A 15388-nucleotide genomic window follows, 5' to 3' on the forward strand; every position below is an offset into this window, starting at 1 on the left:
ACCGTTTTGGTCTCCCTCCTGAACCCCGGGAGAACCAGTCCCATGGCCTCTGAGTAGCTCGATCACTGACACGGAGGACCGGTGTGGCTGGGGCTGGACACCCCCACTCCTCCCCTTCCTGTCAGCCGGATTCTCTGTACGTCCGCTGGGCTTCAACCTACGCCCCCGGACCGAAGGACCGGACTCAATCTCCGGGGGTGTTGGTGGGGCCCCCTCGCTCCGCTACTCCTCTTCCCCTTGAGGGAACTTTGGGACCCATGTCTCCGCGACCCGGAGCCGAAACCAGAGCCGGCAAAAACAGTGCCCAGACCCGCTCAGCTCGCTCAAAGCGAACAAACAGCTGTTCCGTGTTCCGAACCAACGCTGAAACCCAGCTATGTAAGTTGCATAAATCTCTTCTAATTTCTATTGCCGCACTGCCTTTTCTTTTCCGGTTCTGATCAGAGGGGCTCCACATTCTTGATTCAAGGGTGTATCTACGGTTCTCGTAGCAGCAGCTGCATCACCTCGGGAGAGCACCTACGGCTGACACTCCTCTCTCCTCACTCAGCCGCCATCTTGCCTCCGCCGAGCTATGTAGAGATTCCCTCGAACAAACCGTGGAAAACAGAAACACCAGGAACTATGCACACTTCTGCAGGAGCCCGGGAATTTAATTTCAAATGTGATTAGTCTGGGGGGTTTACTCATAGATACATACAGACATGCAAACATTAATTATGATAAATTTATGTGGCTAAATTTATTGACATACATGAACACATCTTACTGAAGAAGGAGAGCATGAATCTCAAGAAAGTTATACTACTGTGTGTTTTGGTCAAAAAGCATTTCAGATTTAAAAATAAATATGGCTGCTTGTAAACTGAAAATGACAAAGCACTTTCTGAGCATTCTACAATGCTGCACTCTTCTCCAGGTGCACAGCCCTAAGAACCAAGGTCCAGCACAAGGTCAGGGTTGGTAGCAAACATGAAAATATAAATACGACGTGACAAGTCTGGTCCAAGACGGCGTGCTCGACCATTGTCTTCGGGAGCAGAAAGAGGGTCAAGTCCTTTACAATCTGCAGATGTAAGTGACTCTGTTGTTGGATTTTGGGAGCTCAGATCATCCTTCCCCAGGTGTTCTGGACATAGACTATTCTCCATCATCAGGTTGTTTGTGTCTTGTTTCTTGAGCTTCTCCATGCTTTTTGCACTCTGACCCTCTTCCTTCTTCAAAGTGTCTGAGTTTTGACTTCCTTCCTTCTGTGGGGTGTCTGTGTCTCGACTCTCCTGCTTGTCTAGGCTGCCTAAGGCTTCACTGTCCCCCATCCCCAAGCTGACAGGGGCTTGGCTCTCCTGACCCAAACTGTCTGCAGCTTGGCTTTCCTCCTTCCCTAGGCTGTCAGAGAACTGACTCATTTCTTTCTCCAACCTGTTTGGTTCTTGAGTCCCCTCATTCTTTTGGCTATTTTCCTCCCGAAGACTGTGTGCACCTGGGCCCGCCAGCTTCACCACGCTGTCATGGTCTTCCATCGTCTTGTTGCCTGCGCCTTGGCTCTCACTTACTTGGCTATTCGAGTCTTGATTGCAATCCTGGCGAGAGTATTTTTCCTTCTTGACTGTAAGGCCAGCTAACAGGTTAAGCTTCTCTTTCTCTGTACTGCACCCTTCATAAGCCTGAAATAAAACGCAACATTGCAATCAATGATATGATCAGTGAATGGGAACCTCAAAGAAGCTTTGTTTGTGAAACACTGGTATTGACAGCCTAACAATTATATGGGCTGGTACAAAACAGTAGTGGTCACTTATAGCATGTGAATATAGAGCAAGACAACTTCCAGTTTCTAAAAAATATAGGGGCAAACCTGCTCATAAAGCCTACCAGCAGATTAAAGACTGTGTTTCACTATCCTTAGTCTGTACACAAAACATGATAGTTCGAGGGAGCTAAGAATATCGGTCACCTTACTGGATTTATGATTTCACTGCAAGTATCTCTTTTCCTGCATCTTGGTATTGTTGCATAATCAAGTGAGGCCTGATGCCAGATCTTTTAGAGGGTACTGACTTGTGAAATGCTTTATGGCTGATCTTGTAGAGTCAGAAGTGGCTTTGCCTCCTCGAGAATACCACAGGGACACACAAACTGCCATCTAAAAGGGCCCCTTTTCCTTTGTAGGAGTATATAAAAGTGTCCTGGGACCCTCCATTTACCACTTCAACCTCTAAAGAGCAAATAACAAGCAACAACAGCAGCCTGTCTCGGGTCCACTTATGATGGCGAGGTTCTCTCTCCTGAACATGATCACAGCTCTTCTATCGGCGACAGCTACTCCCTTGCATGAAATTTCTTCCAGGCAAACAGAGTCCTTCTGCGGGCCCACACTAACACATGACAACTCATTCTCTGCAGGGTGTAACTGTATCCAGGGGCATGATCACCTAACTTCTGCAGACTTCAATTTACACAAAATAGTATCAGCTCTATCCAGCACCTTCCTTCAAGCAGTGGGTAAAAAGGCTGGCTAACTGGGACTTGGACTCATCCTCAATGCAGCAGCTGTCTTTTTCTTCCCAATAGAACATGTACGAACCAGCCCCAAGTTTATCACCACCAATCTTTCAGCCGATCAAGTTATTTCTTTTAAGTCGTTACAGGTTCTATAGTGGGCAATGATGTGGATTTCCATTCTTACTTTTGCATTAAGACTCTTCCTTAAAGTGTAGGGTTTCATGTTTTGCTGGGACTTTCCCATCTATATTCCAGTCTTTGTGGCAGGCATGTCCTTCTTAAGGACCAAAGGGAAGGATAGTTCAAGAGTAGGGCACAACACTGCTGAACACTGTCTCTCGACCACCACCAGTCTAGATTGCATGGTGGCAACCAAATGTCACAGAGCAGGCCGCAGACTGGGGAAGGGATATATTTGAACAAACAACACAAGCCATTACTATTTATCATAAAAACACTTCAAAGGGTTCTCTCAATCAGGTCCCTAGCACCTTTGCTTTTTGGTTACTAAAGTAAAAAGAAGATTCACAACCCAACATGTGACTAACTGTCTGAGCCCAACAACCTTTTCAGAGACAAAGGGCTATCATGAATCCTCCATTTTTTCATATTACCCAGTCCACCCCTATTGAGCCTTTCCAATGCTCAATCACTCTCAGGGATTTTATTGGCCCCAAATCTTTCTAAAGGTGAATGTTTATTTGATATAGATAATCCATAGTTGAAAAAGGGTCACTTACCCTTTGTGGAAACATTACTGGTTTTTCTTTAGGCCTTTGCTTATCCCTCATAACACTCTGGTTTCTTCGCCTTTTCTCACTGTATCAGGGTTCTCTAAAGTACATGCACTCTCACAATAAAAAGGACTGTTTTTACCTTTGTTAATGACAATCCTTTATGGTAACCTTTGAAGTGTTGCTACTCCTTCCCTTCTGTACAGTATCCCTTCATATAACAATGTCTACTCAATCACACACTCCTTTGTCTTCATGCATTTTCAAATTACCTGCTTGCCTGATTTGTCCTTACTCAGATGTCCCACTTTGGGACTCATTACCCAGTTCTTCAGTAAATGTAGAGCCAGCAGCCAATGCCCACTGACTGACCAGGCCTTATACCCATGGGCCAGCTTTTCTCAATCAACACGTGAGTTCAGACTCTCACTTGTTGAAACAGATTGCATCTCTGCCCCAGCCTGGTCCAGAAGCCCCTATGAGCTTACTAGAAAGTCTTAAAAGTGTTGGCTCCTATCCACTGCTCATAGTACGAGGAAACACATATGCCAGCAATTCCTAGGTGAATTCTGGTTACTCTATCTTTCTAAAAGGTGCATTCATAGTGACTAGGTACACAAAAAAACGACAGGTACAAACATTCTGTGTGTTTATAAGATGCACATTCAGCTAGAACATGCTTTTTTGCAAGACTGGTACAGGCAAGAGGATTACCTCAGGTGTAGTGGTACCATAAAACCACTTCTTTGGATAGCAGTAAGGGCACACTTACTGGGGAGTAAGAATACATGAGACATGGAATTGTCGACCCTCCAACCTAGTGTCCAGCTGCAAAGCTCACCTGAAGCAGGAGATTTGGTGAGGGATATGCTCCTGTCACAGCTGCTGCCATTGAAGGGCTGACTCGATTGAACTGCTGGATCTGCCTCTTCCATGCCTGCTGAAGCCCCTTCCCATCTTTCTCAACTCGCACACCACTGGTCCAACGGCCTTCTGTTGTGCAAAAGGAAAAGGCCTGGTTTTCAAAGCGCTTCCTAGTAGGAGCAACAAAGAGATATCTTCCATCAGGTCACTGCTTTCTTTGTTACATCAAAGTGTGGTCTTGCTGTTCAGGCAATGGCCTTCAAAAGGAGGACTCTGGATTGCTATAGTCACACAAAACAAATTTTCTTGTGTGACACTGACAGGTGGGAAATAAAGATAGATACATCACCACAGCAACCATAGCCAAATCTTTAATTCTAAACAGCATTGTTTTTCCTTCATCACATTGCACCATTTGCCACATAACTGCCATTATGAAAACACCCACTGTGTTTAATCCTCACAATCACCTCCAAACACACTACTGACCACCTATGACAGACTGACACTATCACTGCATTCTCTTACTTTGCTTCATAGTCAACTTCCTCAAGGATACAACATAATCCAAGCCGAGCACCACCTTAAAAAAATTAAGATAGGCGCCTCCTCATCTACAAAAGCATATTAAGATGCACATACCTCGAGTTCTTATTGGAATTCATGATCAAACTCCTATCCATTGCCCTTCAACAACTGCTAATACCAATCCGTAAAACTGCATGTTATCTGCCGCTTTGCAGGCCATGACCTCCAATGACAATTTTACCTACTTCTGGGTCACTAAAAGAATGAACTCAATCTATATCCTACTACTTGGAAAATTGACTATAAAACCCCACCCTCCCAAGCTGACTGTTAAACCTGCCAACTACAGTCAATGTGAAGGGACAAGCAAAGCTGCTGACACCACTGCCAGCAGCTGTTTCCATATTTTGATATTAACCTGACAAAAGTGTGAATAACTCAAAAACAAGGCAAACACAATGAGATGATGGACGGAGCGCTGAACCTTTTCAGACACTCGCCCCCAGTCACAGATCTGGGTTAAATCCATCGTCGTTCTTTAGCTCACTTTGCCTCCCCCAGTTCAGACACAGCTATATGCAAATCAGTCTTGACCCTGTGCCTCATGGGAACAGTCCAGCCCGAACTGCTAAGCCACGTCTTCCCTGGACCAGTAACAAACATCCTGGGACCAGTTTCGGGCTAACAGCCCTCATCAGCTAGGCTAGCTTGAATCCAGTGGCAAAGTGAGCAAGGGACTCACGTCTGGGCATACCCTACCAACTTAGGAATCCATCATCATTCTTTAGCTCACTTCGCCACCTCAGTTCAGACCCAGCTATATGCAAATCAGTCTTGACCCTGTGCCTCATAGGAACAGTCCAGCCCGAACTGCCAAACCAGTTCTTCCCTGAACCGGAAACAAGCATCCTGGGATCGGTTTCTGGGTAACACCCTTCATCAGCCAACGTGGTTTTACCCAACACCTGTGACAGCAAAAATCTGTGGGCGACATCACTGATAATACTGGAAGATGAGCAGTATTAGTGGGTGTTCTCTCAGTTTACCACTACATCTTAGTAATGGCAGAAATGTTTCTTAATGGTTTTTCCACAAACACGATTACGACTCACATCTAAATGATTTGGTTAGTGTTTCGCTCTCTCTCCTCTTGGACCACCCACTCTACATCCGTTTGTCTACCACCCCTTGAGCAAGGAAATTTACTATACCTGCTCATATACCAGACAGATTTCTAGACTTTATATTCTTAACTATCTTGACCTAAAAGTGATAACCTAGACACAATTTACTAGCTCAACCACTTTCTGATTTCTCCACTGTCCACCAACACTTAGCCCCAAAAGCAAATAAAACACCCTTGTATCCAGCCACTACAACGTATAAAGACTTATATTTGTAGAAATAATCTTCCCTATAATTCACAGACTTCCTAAGCAAACATTACAATAAAACTATTTTGTTAATGATAATTAGGCTCCGTTACCTTGAAGCAAATCAGGAATTCAACATCAACAGAGATGTTCGGTTAGAAGTGTCTTGCACCGCGTTCATGTGACAACATTCTCTTTATTTTAGAGTTCAAGCAGACCTTATATGTTTCCTTGTACAGGAGTTCCATGTCACAAGTTTCCAGCAAGTGCTCTACATGATTATAGTGTGCTGCTCTCCAACAAAGTCTTAGACTTTGTTATCTGATATGGTTCCAAGTAAAGTGAGGATCCAGTTCAACATGGGTGGCTACCACCCCAGTGACCATGTTAAGAAACTGCTAAATGTTGGTGATATCAAACTATAACAGTAGTCTAGTTGTGTGGAGGCTCTGTACTGGCTCTCCCTGATAAACCTAGGTAATAAAGCATAACTAGGACCATCACAGTGTCCAAATTGTGCAACAAGAGTTCTTGGGTACATGTATGATAGAGATACCCAGGGGGCGTAGTTTAACAACAGATGATGGCGGACACGTGAGCCTGCAGCTTCGCGCCAGACCTAAACTAATCCTGTGTAATCCAGGCTATGCCTTGGCTATTGCAATCCCGAGGTGACCCGCATAAGCAGCGTGTGCTGCGACACGAATAAACGGACATCGAGACTCCGGTTATACCACAGCAGGGAGTGGAGCTGAAAAGGGGCCCGGCGGCGGACATGATGGTGCAGTAAACTTGTAGGCCTGCAACCTCCCTAAACGGAAGGCAGCACAGAGTGGATTGCACAACGGACACGCACTCTGCAAGATACGAAGGCGAGGGAGCCGGTGGACCCCGCTCAGATGCCGGGTACGCGGCGTGTTGGAAGAGCAGCGAGTCATATAAACGCACGTAAGCCCTGAGAGAGAAGCTGGGTATACTCTGGCAGCAGCCTAGGACGTGAGACACAGGACGGAGCAGAGAGTGTCGCGGCGGAGCCCAGGCAAGGAGAAGACTCGAAACAGAGCTGAGGTGGAATCCAGCGCAAGACGGAGGTGAGGCCCAGCGGGTTACAACAAACTGTAGGGCTGTAGGCCCGCAGCAGCAGTCAGACCGATAGGAACCATGGACGGTTCCCATGTCCAAGAGCTAGGGAGAACATCGACTTTCCCCGGGCAGAGTAGGTGAGGTACCCCGTAGGATAAGGAGGCAATAGCCCCGGGAGATGAAAGTGACTCAAGATTCTGGAAAAGCCAACTGCTCCAGCTGTGAGGTGCAACCACGGGGAGGGGAGTGAGTAGTTCTCCTAACACATATTTTCAACTACAGGAACTAAGACCCGGCTCGGCCTTGGCAATCCCCTGACACTGGATTTGATTTGATTTTTGGTTTTGTATAGTGCTCAAATGCCCGGAGGTGTCTTGGCTCTGCTGCTGTCTTGAGCGATGCGGAAGGGGACCTTGTTGCTGCCGAAAAAAACTAGCGCGAGAACACCCAGGTTGGAGACTGGAGATGAGAGACTGCACTGGAGGATAACAGCCACATCTGGAGCTATATTACGTAAAAGAAGTGGGACAACAAGGGGGTACGTCACAGCTACACTCCAGGTAGGATGGAGTGAATCGTCAGTGGTGCATGCATATCATTTTAGGGACACCACCCCAGGAGGGTGAAGCCATTAGAACAAGCATCACAGCCGTCCTGAGGGGGCCTTTGCGACCCAGTGGGGTTTGGGCGAGGGACCCCTCAAGCTGCCAGACGAACATCAGAGCTTCATCCCCTGGGAACTCACTGATTGACCCCAATATATACCCTTACTGCCCACATGAGGGTTTGAGACAGAAGGCACCCCATGACTCAGTTGGACAGTACTCACAATGAGAACAGGCAAAACTAGAGCCAGGCCCACAGAAAACCCGGTAGATAAGGGAGAGAGACCCCGGCAAGGCACTGGTACGAATTGGAAACCTCAAAAAACCCAGTGCAACAGCAATTAACTAAAATACTGGAAGCCATCAAAGTTACCAAAACCACACTACACCAGGTATCAGCAGAGTGTCTGTGGGGCATGGGCTACTCAGGGCGGAGCACCATAAATTAGCGGAGAAGGTCCAGGTTGCAGAGGCCACTCTCGCAGACCTCAGCCCTGTACAAGCAACAACCTCTCGCCAGGTGGCTGAACAGATAGGGTGAGTGCGCTGGGACTTAGTGCGGAGAATGCTGAAGGGTGAACAGGTGCAATAACAATCATTACTCCCTTCTACACGCTTGAACGGGCACAGAGTGTACCGGCCCTGCCGCCAGCTCCTGGGTGCTCTCCCCGCCCTGTGATGGCAAGGCTCCTACATTACAAAGACAGTTACATTTTACTCCACGAAGCCAGAACCACGGGCCCCTTCACAGTCAATAACAGCAGGGTCTTTGTATTCCCAGACTACATTGTGGAGGTAAACAAAAAGAGATTTTCCTTCCTTGAAGTCAAGAGAGATCTAAGAGAAGAAGACCTGCAATACTCCCTGATGTTTCCCCCTAGGCTGCGTATTATGCTAGATGGCGAGACTCATTTTTGCGAAGACCCGGCATCAGCTTGGGACTGGATCGAAGCCTATAAAGGCAGGGATTCATCCACCAGGAGACACAGCATGACCCAAGACAGGGGGGGAGAGAAGAGTAGAACACCCTGGAAACGAGCTAGGAGAAGCCCTGCGAAAACCCCAGCCCCTACACAAATCGAGGAGGAAAGGGCGGCTGCCCTCCAAGCAGTGCAAGCAGTGGCAACAATCATGAAGGGGTCTGAGTACATCACAGAGCCCGGCTCCCCGTTAGGAAGAGGAACTGAAATATCCGAGTTGGAGCCCTCTCATAGTATCCAGATGCCGGACTTTACTCCTGGCACAGCAGATGATATCATTTAAGGTACCGATAATGCAGAATGGTGGGGCCTGCTTGCCCTGTAAGATATCCTTGTGACATCCAAGGCATAGGAGCCTGCAGATAGAAATGAGCTTGGCCAGACGCGTTCTGGAAGAGGTAGTCCACTTCAGGAAAAGCACGCCCCCTTATTGGAGGACTGACTTAAGACTGGGTTGGGTCTTCCAATTCGTCGAGATGGTTAATTTGCAGTTTGTGTGGTTGGCAGTTGCCAAACTGCTCTTGGGACTGGGAGCTACACTTGGGGGTAGTTATACGTTTTATGTTCCATTTACTTGTTTTACATGCATGAGAGTCTGTTTTTTGGGGGTGTGGGTAGGGGGCGGGGAGGTGACTCATAATACCCGATTGGTAATGGCAGCACCGCATACCACCTTAAGGTACATGACATGTAACATCAGGGGGCTGGTATCGGCGAACAAACAGAATGTCCATAGATATCTACGTAGGCGCGGAGTACAGATAGCCATGCTGCAAAAACACATCTAATACGCAGCGAAATAGAGGCATTGCGCAGGCAATGGAGAGGGCAGGTATTCGCCAGTTTGAGCCCCGCCCCCAACGTACACTCATTTACAAAGAGAGCTGCTATGTTCTGGTAACAGGACGGCTATGGGGACGAGAGTTAACACTTGGCAGTGTATATGCCCCTAATCAAGACCAGGTACCCTTCCTACACAAACTGCCGGCCTCCTTGGCGGACTTAGTAGCTCCAAGCCTTCTACTTGGAGGAGATTTCAATTGTGTATCAGATGTACTGTTGGATTGGTCGACCTCTCCCTTACCGGGAACCCAAGCCCAACATAATGCTACTGGGCTAAGAGATTGGATGACGCACTAGGGACTGGAGGAAACGTGAAGGACACAACATCCCTCTATGAGAGACTACTCCTTTTACTTACCCCTGTATCAAGTGCACACACGCTTAGATGGCTTTCTGTGCTCCCATTCTTTGTGGAGTGCAGTCTCCCACACTGAATACCTAGGGCGCACAATATCAGACCATTGCTCCTTGTTATTGGAGTTTAACCACTGGGAACCAGCCCTCCATTCCCCCTATGGTGACTCAACCCAAAGGCTTTAGAGGATGTATGTTACAGTGAAACGCTTCATACAGCCATTGCCAATTATTTTGCAGATAATGACAATCAGAGTCATCTAGGAGGTTGGATTTGATGCATTTAAAACTGTAGTGCAAGGACACTGCATGGGTCAGTCGATAGAGGTGCAAAGGGAAATACATGCAGAACTACAGACACTAGATGACAGACAGCACTTGCTGGGAAACTTGAGGGACATGGAGGCAAAGGACATGGAGGGCCTGAGAGAGGGGCAATCACAATATAATACAGCCCTAGAGCAGCTAAGGTGCTATGACCTCCATGAATACTACACGGGAGTGCAGGAGGAGGAGGGGAGGTAGGGCAGACTGCTGGCGAGCTGATAAGGCCAGAATCCCATGGGTCCCCAATCACACGAGTGATGAGAGAAGAGGGGGGCACAGTACATGAACCTGATGGAATAAATGTCCCATTTTATTACAGAAACCTGTATGGGGCGCCGCCCCGATCCCTCAGACTGCACAGAGAGACTTCCTGAAGGATTTACAGATCCTGAGGCTGGACTCCCAGACTATTGAGGTGCTGGGTGGACGAGTGATGGAACACAAAGTCAGAGCGGCTATTAAAAGAATGGCTACAGGGACGGCCCCAGGGCCAGATGGTCACCCGATAGAATTTTACTCCACCTATGCCTCAGTTTTAGTCCCCTGATTAGTGGCATTGTATGCAGAAGCCTTAGAACTCTGGAGGCTTCCAGGCTCCTTATGAAATGCAATGGTGGTTCTCCTCCCTAAAACCAATTCCCCAAAAGCCTCCTCACCGGGTTTTCACCCTTTCTCCATGATCATCTTAGATCTAAAAATCCTTAGTAAAATGATTGCGCCCAGCCTGCTTCCGCATATGTCGGCCCTGATCCGTTCTGACCAGAACAGGTTTATCCCCACCTGGAATACATTCCTTAACCTGTGGAGATTGTACTCTGTATTATATCAACCAGATATGCAGACATTCCCGCAGGCGGCGCTCCTGTCAATCGACCTGGAAAAGGCCTTTTATACAGTGAGGTGGAATTACCTGTTCGAGACGATGCAACAGATGGGTATGGGGGATGACTGGTTAAAATGGATGTCTTTGTTATATATGGAACCAATGGCGCAGGTTCAGATAGGTAAGTACGTTTTTCAGCAATATGGAATCCACCGGGGGACTAGACAGGGCGGCCCCCATCACAGTTCTTGTTCGTGCTTGCAATCAAACCACTAGCTGTGCTGTTCCGAAAAGGCGGAAAGGGAATGGGAATATCCATACGAGGATGGGACGATATTATCTCCTTATATGCGGATGATTTATTAATTTACCTGAAAGACGCAACAGTATGAACTACCACAGCCTTTGATTTACTAGGACAATTCGACCTAGTGTCCGGTTTAAAAGTTAATCGGAGTAAGTCATATATTTTCTCGATCGACCCCTCACTTCCCCGACCCCGGAACGTTCAAGGAAAGCTCAATTGGGCCCAAGCCACTTTTAGATACCTAGGTGTAGGACTTGGCCCTTTTTCCCTCAGTTGTTTTCATTTTTCGTGTTGCTACAGATTCAGGGAGCCATGTTATCTACCCCTGAAACTTCTGTCTGAGGGCCTGGAGCACAAGATGGTGGCCACCTGTGACATCACCAGCATCCACTGGAACCTACCAGCACCTTCCAGGAGATTCCAGAACTGTGTGACAGTTGGAAACCGTTTAGAATGTTGGGAGGATAAGAGAGGCAGTTGGCAGTTGGAGCTGGCAGTTGGCACCTGACTGGTGAAGAGAGAGGAGCACAGCAGTGAAGGAGGAAGGAGTGAAGCAGCAGGGGTGGAAACTTGTGCCTGGAGTGGGGTCCATAAACCCACCCTTGATACTTGTCCCTACTGATGGATCCCAGCCTATAGCCCTGTGTGGGAAAAAGACAGAAAAACTCAACCTAAGGACCTGGACAGCAGGAACAGGCCTTAGAAGCAGAAATCAGCAAGATCCTGACCTGGAAACTGGTTTCCCTGGAGTCTGGCGTCGAGTAGCCGAAGACCTGGAGCCCGAGGTGGAGAAGCGGCGCTGACTGAAGTAGCAGACGTCGTACCCGGAGCCGCCTGAGGTCGTAATAGGGCGCCGACGGAGGTCGAGAGGAATACCAGAGGTCGAGGAGGAAGTGAACCGAGGTCGAGTGAGCGGCGTCATCGGAGGAGTGAAGTCCGCCCTCCGGAGTCGTCGGAGACCGAGGTAGAGGAGCACCGGAGGTCGGGAGTGAGGATCGCACTCCGGAGTCGCCCGGAGCCTGAGAGGAGGAGCACCGGAGGTCGGGGGTGAGGATCGCACCCCGGAGTCGCCGGAAGTCGACAGCGAGGCCAGGCCGGCCGACGTCATCGGAGCCGAGAGCGTCATCAGACCGGAGCCGCCCGAAGTCGACATCGTGAAGAGACTGCCCGACGCCGTCGAATCGGAGGTCGAGTTCGAACCGAGGCCACCGACATCGGACCGGAACCGCCTACCGGCGTCGTCAAAGAACTGACAGTGTGCCGAGGCCGCCGAGACCGAACCGGAACCGCCTCACGGCGTCGACACGACTCCAGCGGCGTCGGAACATCAGAAAAGGGCAGTAAGTGGAGTAGAGGGCGCCTAAGGCCCTGTGGAGACCTGAGAGACTGCTCTAAGGGGCTAGGGAGGTGCTGAAACCCACCTGACTGTGCCTGGGGTGAACTGGGACTAACCTAGAGAGGTTGTGTGGAGAGGAAAGCCAGGGCATTGGAATTCCCCCCTTTTGATCTACCTCAGTTTAGGCCTCAGCCTTTGCCTCAGCCAGGGAGTAGAACCCCCCAAGCCTTCCACACCCTACAAGCTGTGCCTGGGCCAAATCAGCCCTTAAGAAGTGAAGTGTCATCTGATTATATGAGGGGTGCTGTATACTTTTAATTATTTATTGGGGATACTGTATTTATTGAATTTGTATCTATTTATTGCTGCACTATATTTATAGGTCCACAGGACTTGTTGGTGTACAATATTTATTGGTACAGTATTTATTGCCTCAAAGTATTTAATTGTCTGTATATATTGCACTTGTATTTATGCCCTGTTATTTATGATCACCCCTATTTATTTCATCAAACAGCCAATATTTATTTGACCTGCACTAATTGAAATTTGTATATTGTGATTGACCTATTTATTTTTCCAATCAGCAACTAAGAGAAAAAGATAAAGAAAGAATATTTTCATAATTTTTACGGTGTAGAGTCGTTTTTGGAACGGATGCACGCATGGTTATTGTATGGGTATATTGTATGCTTAGCACTGTGCCTGTTTCCTGACCACTCGAGCCAAGCTACCCCGTTGTGTCGGGAAGGTCCACCACCACCCTGCGGAGTGGGAGTGGGCTGTTTCCAACATAAATTGGTGTTCAGTGGTGGGATAGAGCTGTGCCTACATATACTCAACAATAACTGTGGGTAGTCCATAGGCCTACACCGGGAGTTTTCTCACAGCGGCCTTCCTAATTGTGGGTTTTTGTTTTTTCCAAATTTACTCTGGTGGTGGGAGGAGGTATTACTAAAGGTACCCCCCTGCATTGTTACTGCACAAAACCTGTCCTCTAACCTGAGTGGGCAAGATGGAGTTTGTACTAGAAGATTTAAAAACGTACACTGTGGCCCAAGTCAGGAAGTTAACAGACCGGAGGGAGGAAAGACAGCTCACGTGGGACTTAGCAAGGCTGGAGAAAGAGATGGAGGAGAAAAGGATGGCGCACGAGCTTTGGATGAAGGAGATGAAGCTGCGTGCCCTCCAGATGAGTGTGTCCAGCGAGGACACTGGTGGCAGCATACCAGAAGCTTCACAGGAGCTAGAAGTATATTTACCCCAGGAAGACATCACCAGGGTGTCTGAGGAGGCATTGGGGTGTGAACCTGAAGGGGGTAGTGCAGGGATCTTCCAACCCAGCGAGGTGAGAGAAGTGGCAGATAGCCCAGCTAGGTCCCAGGGAGAGAGGGTTGTAGGGCCTCACGACCTATCTGTAGGAAGGCGTGAGACGGGGAGGTGTCCCGAGGTGCCCCAACCGAAGTCTCAGGGCCTGGAGAGTTCCGCAAGGGAGCCCCAGGTTGGGAGCCTAGGCTGTCCCGAAGTGCCATCCAGTGCAGGGGAGCCCCTAGTGTCAGGAGGACCCAGGGCGACTGTAACCAGCGCGCCTGAGGTTCTGGGGTTGGCCCAGTTTCAGGGTTTAGGTCCTGGGCTGGGATGCCAGGCTCAGGGGTTGCCTGACCTGGCGGGTGGGGCCTCGGTTAACCGGGTCCCCCCGAAATTGACTTCCAGGGGTACTTTTCCCGGTAGGAGGGTGCTGAAATCTGGAAGGGGGTGCAGAGGGAGGAAGGTCTCGCCTCGGGCACCGACTCAGCCTAAGGGGTTAGACCCTAGGTTGAAGGATCAGTTGAGGGGTCAAGGCCCTAGACTGAGGAGGAAGTGTTGGTCTGAGGGTGCCTCGCAGGGTAGGATGAGGAACCCCAGAAGGAGAGTTAGGGGGAGGAGAGCCTCGCCCCGGAAGGCTGGTCAGCCTAAGGGTGTGAACCCCAGGAAGAAGGACCAGAGGCAGTTTAGGACTGCAAGGAGGAGGACCGGAGTGGTCAATGGGCACTACAGGCCTGGGGCTACTGCCCCCCACTCCGCGAGATCACCCGGGCCAGAGACATCTGGATGGCCCAGGGGCCGGTCCTGGCCACAACTAGCTAGGGAGCCCCCGTGGGGTGGTTTTGTTGGTCCAGGGAGGTTTGTTAGGGAGCCATTGGGTTCCAGAGCGGAGGAGAACTTGCGGGTGCTCCTGCCGTTGCGGGCCTGCGTCCACCTTTTCTCGCCCCAAGCAGGGAAGACCATCAAGGCATTGATCGGTCTACCCTGGCTTTTGGCTGGAAGGGGGTTATGTAGGACTTGGCCCTTTTTCCCTCAGTTGTTTTCATTTTTCGTGTTGCTACAGATTCAGGGAGCCATGTTATCTACCCCTGAAACTTCTGTCTGAGGGCCTGGAGCACAAGATGGTGGCCACCTGTGACATCACCAGCATCCACTGGAACCTACCAGCACCTTCCAGAACCTTCCAGGAGATTCCAGAACTGTGTGACAGTTGGAAACCGTTTAGAATGTTGGGAGGATAAGAGAGGCAGTTGGCAGTTGGAGCTGGCAGTTGGCACCTGACTGGTGAAGAGAGAGGAGCACAGCAGTGAAGGAGGAAGGAGTGAAGCAGCAGGGGTGGAAACTTGTGCCTGGAGTGGGGTCCATAAACCCACCCTTGATACTTGTCCCTACTGATGGATCCCAGCCTATAGCCCTGTGTGGGA

At 49.1% G+C, this 15388-nt stretch overlaps 1 protein-coding gene across 3 annotated transcripts in view; it reads right to left on the minus strand.

Moving 5' to 3' along the window:
• Nucleotides 1-717: 717 nt before the first annotated feature.
• The window catches only part of EME2 (essential meiotic structure-specific endonuclease subunit 2), a 163957-nt gene continuing 149286 nt past the window's right edge, over nucleotides 718-15388 (minus strand). For all 3 annotated transcript variants that reach the window (XM_085628361.1, XM_085628360.1, XM_085628359.1), the window contains 2 exons: nucleotides 4078-4270; nucleotides 718-1664 (listed from right to left, as the gene is read on the minus strand). In XM_085628361.1, the coding sequence (XP_085484487.1) occupies nucleotides 930-1664; nucleotides 4078-4270 (928 nt within the window). In that variant the 3' untranslated portion in view covers nucleotides 718-929. The remainder of the gene's footprint in view (nucleotides 1665-4077; nucleotides 4271-15388) is intronic.

The sequence above is a fragment of the Triturus cristatus genome, chromosome 10, assembly GCF_964204655.1.
Source record: "Triturus cristatus chromosome 10, aTriCri1.1, whole genome shotgun sequence".
NCBI lineage: Eukaryota > Metazoa > Chordata > Amphibia > Caudata > Salamandridae > Triturus > Triturus cristatus.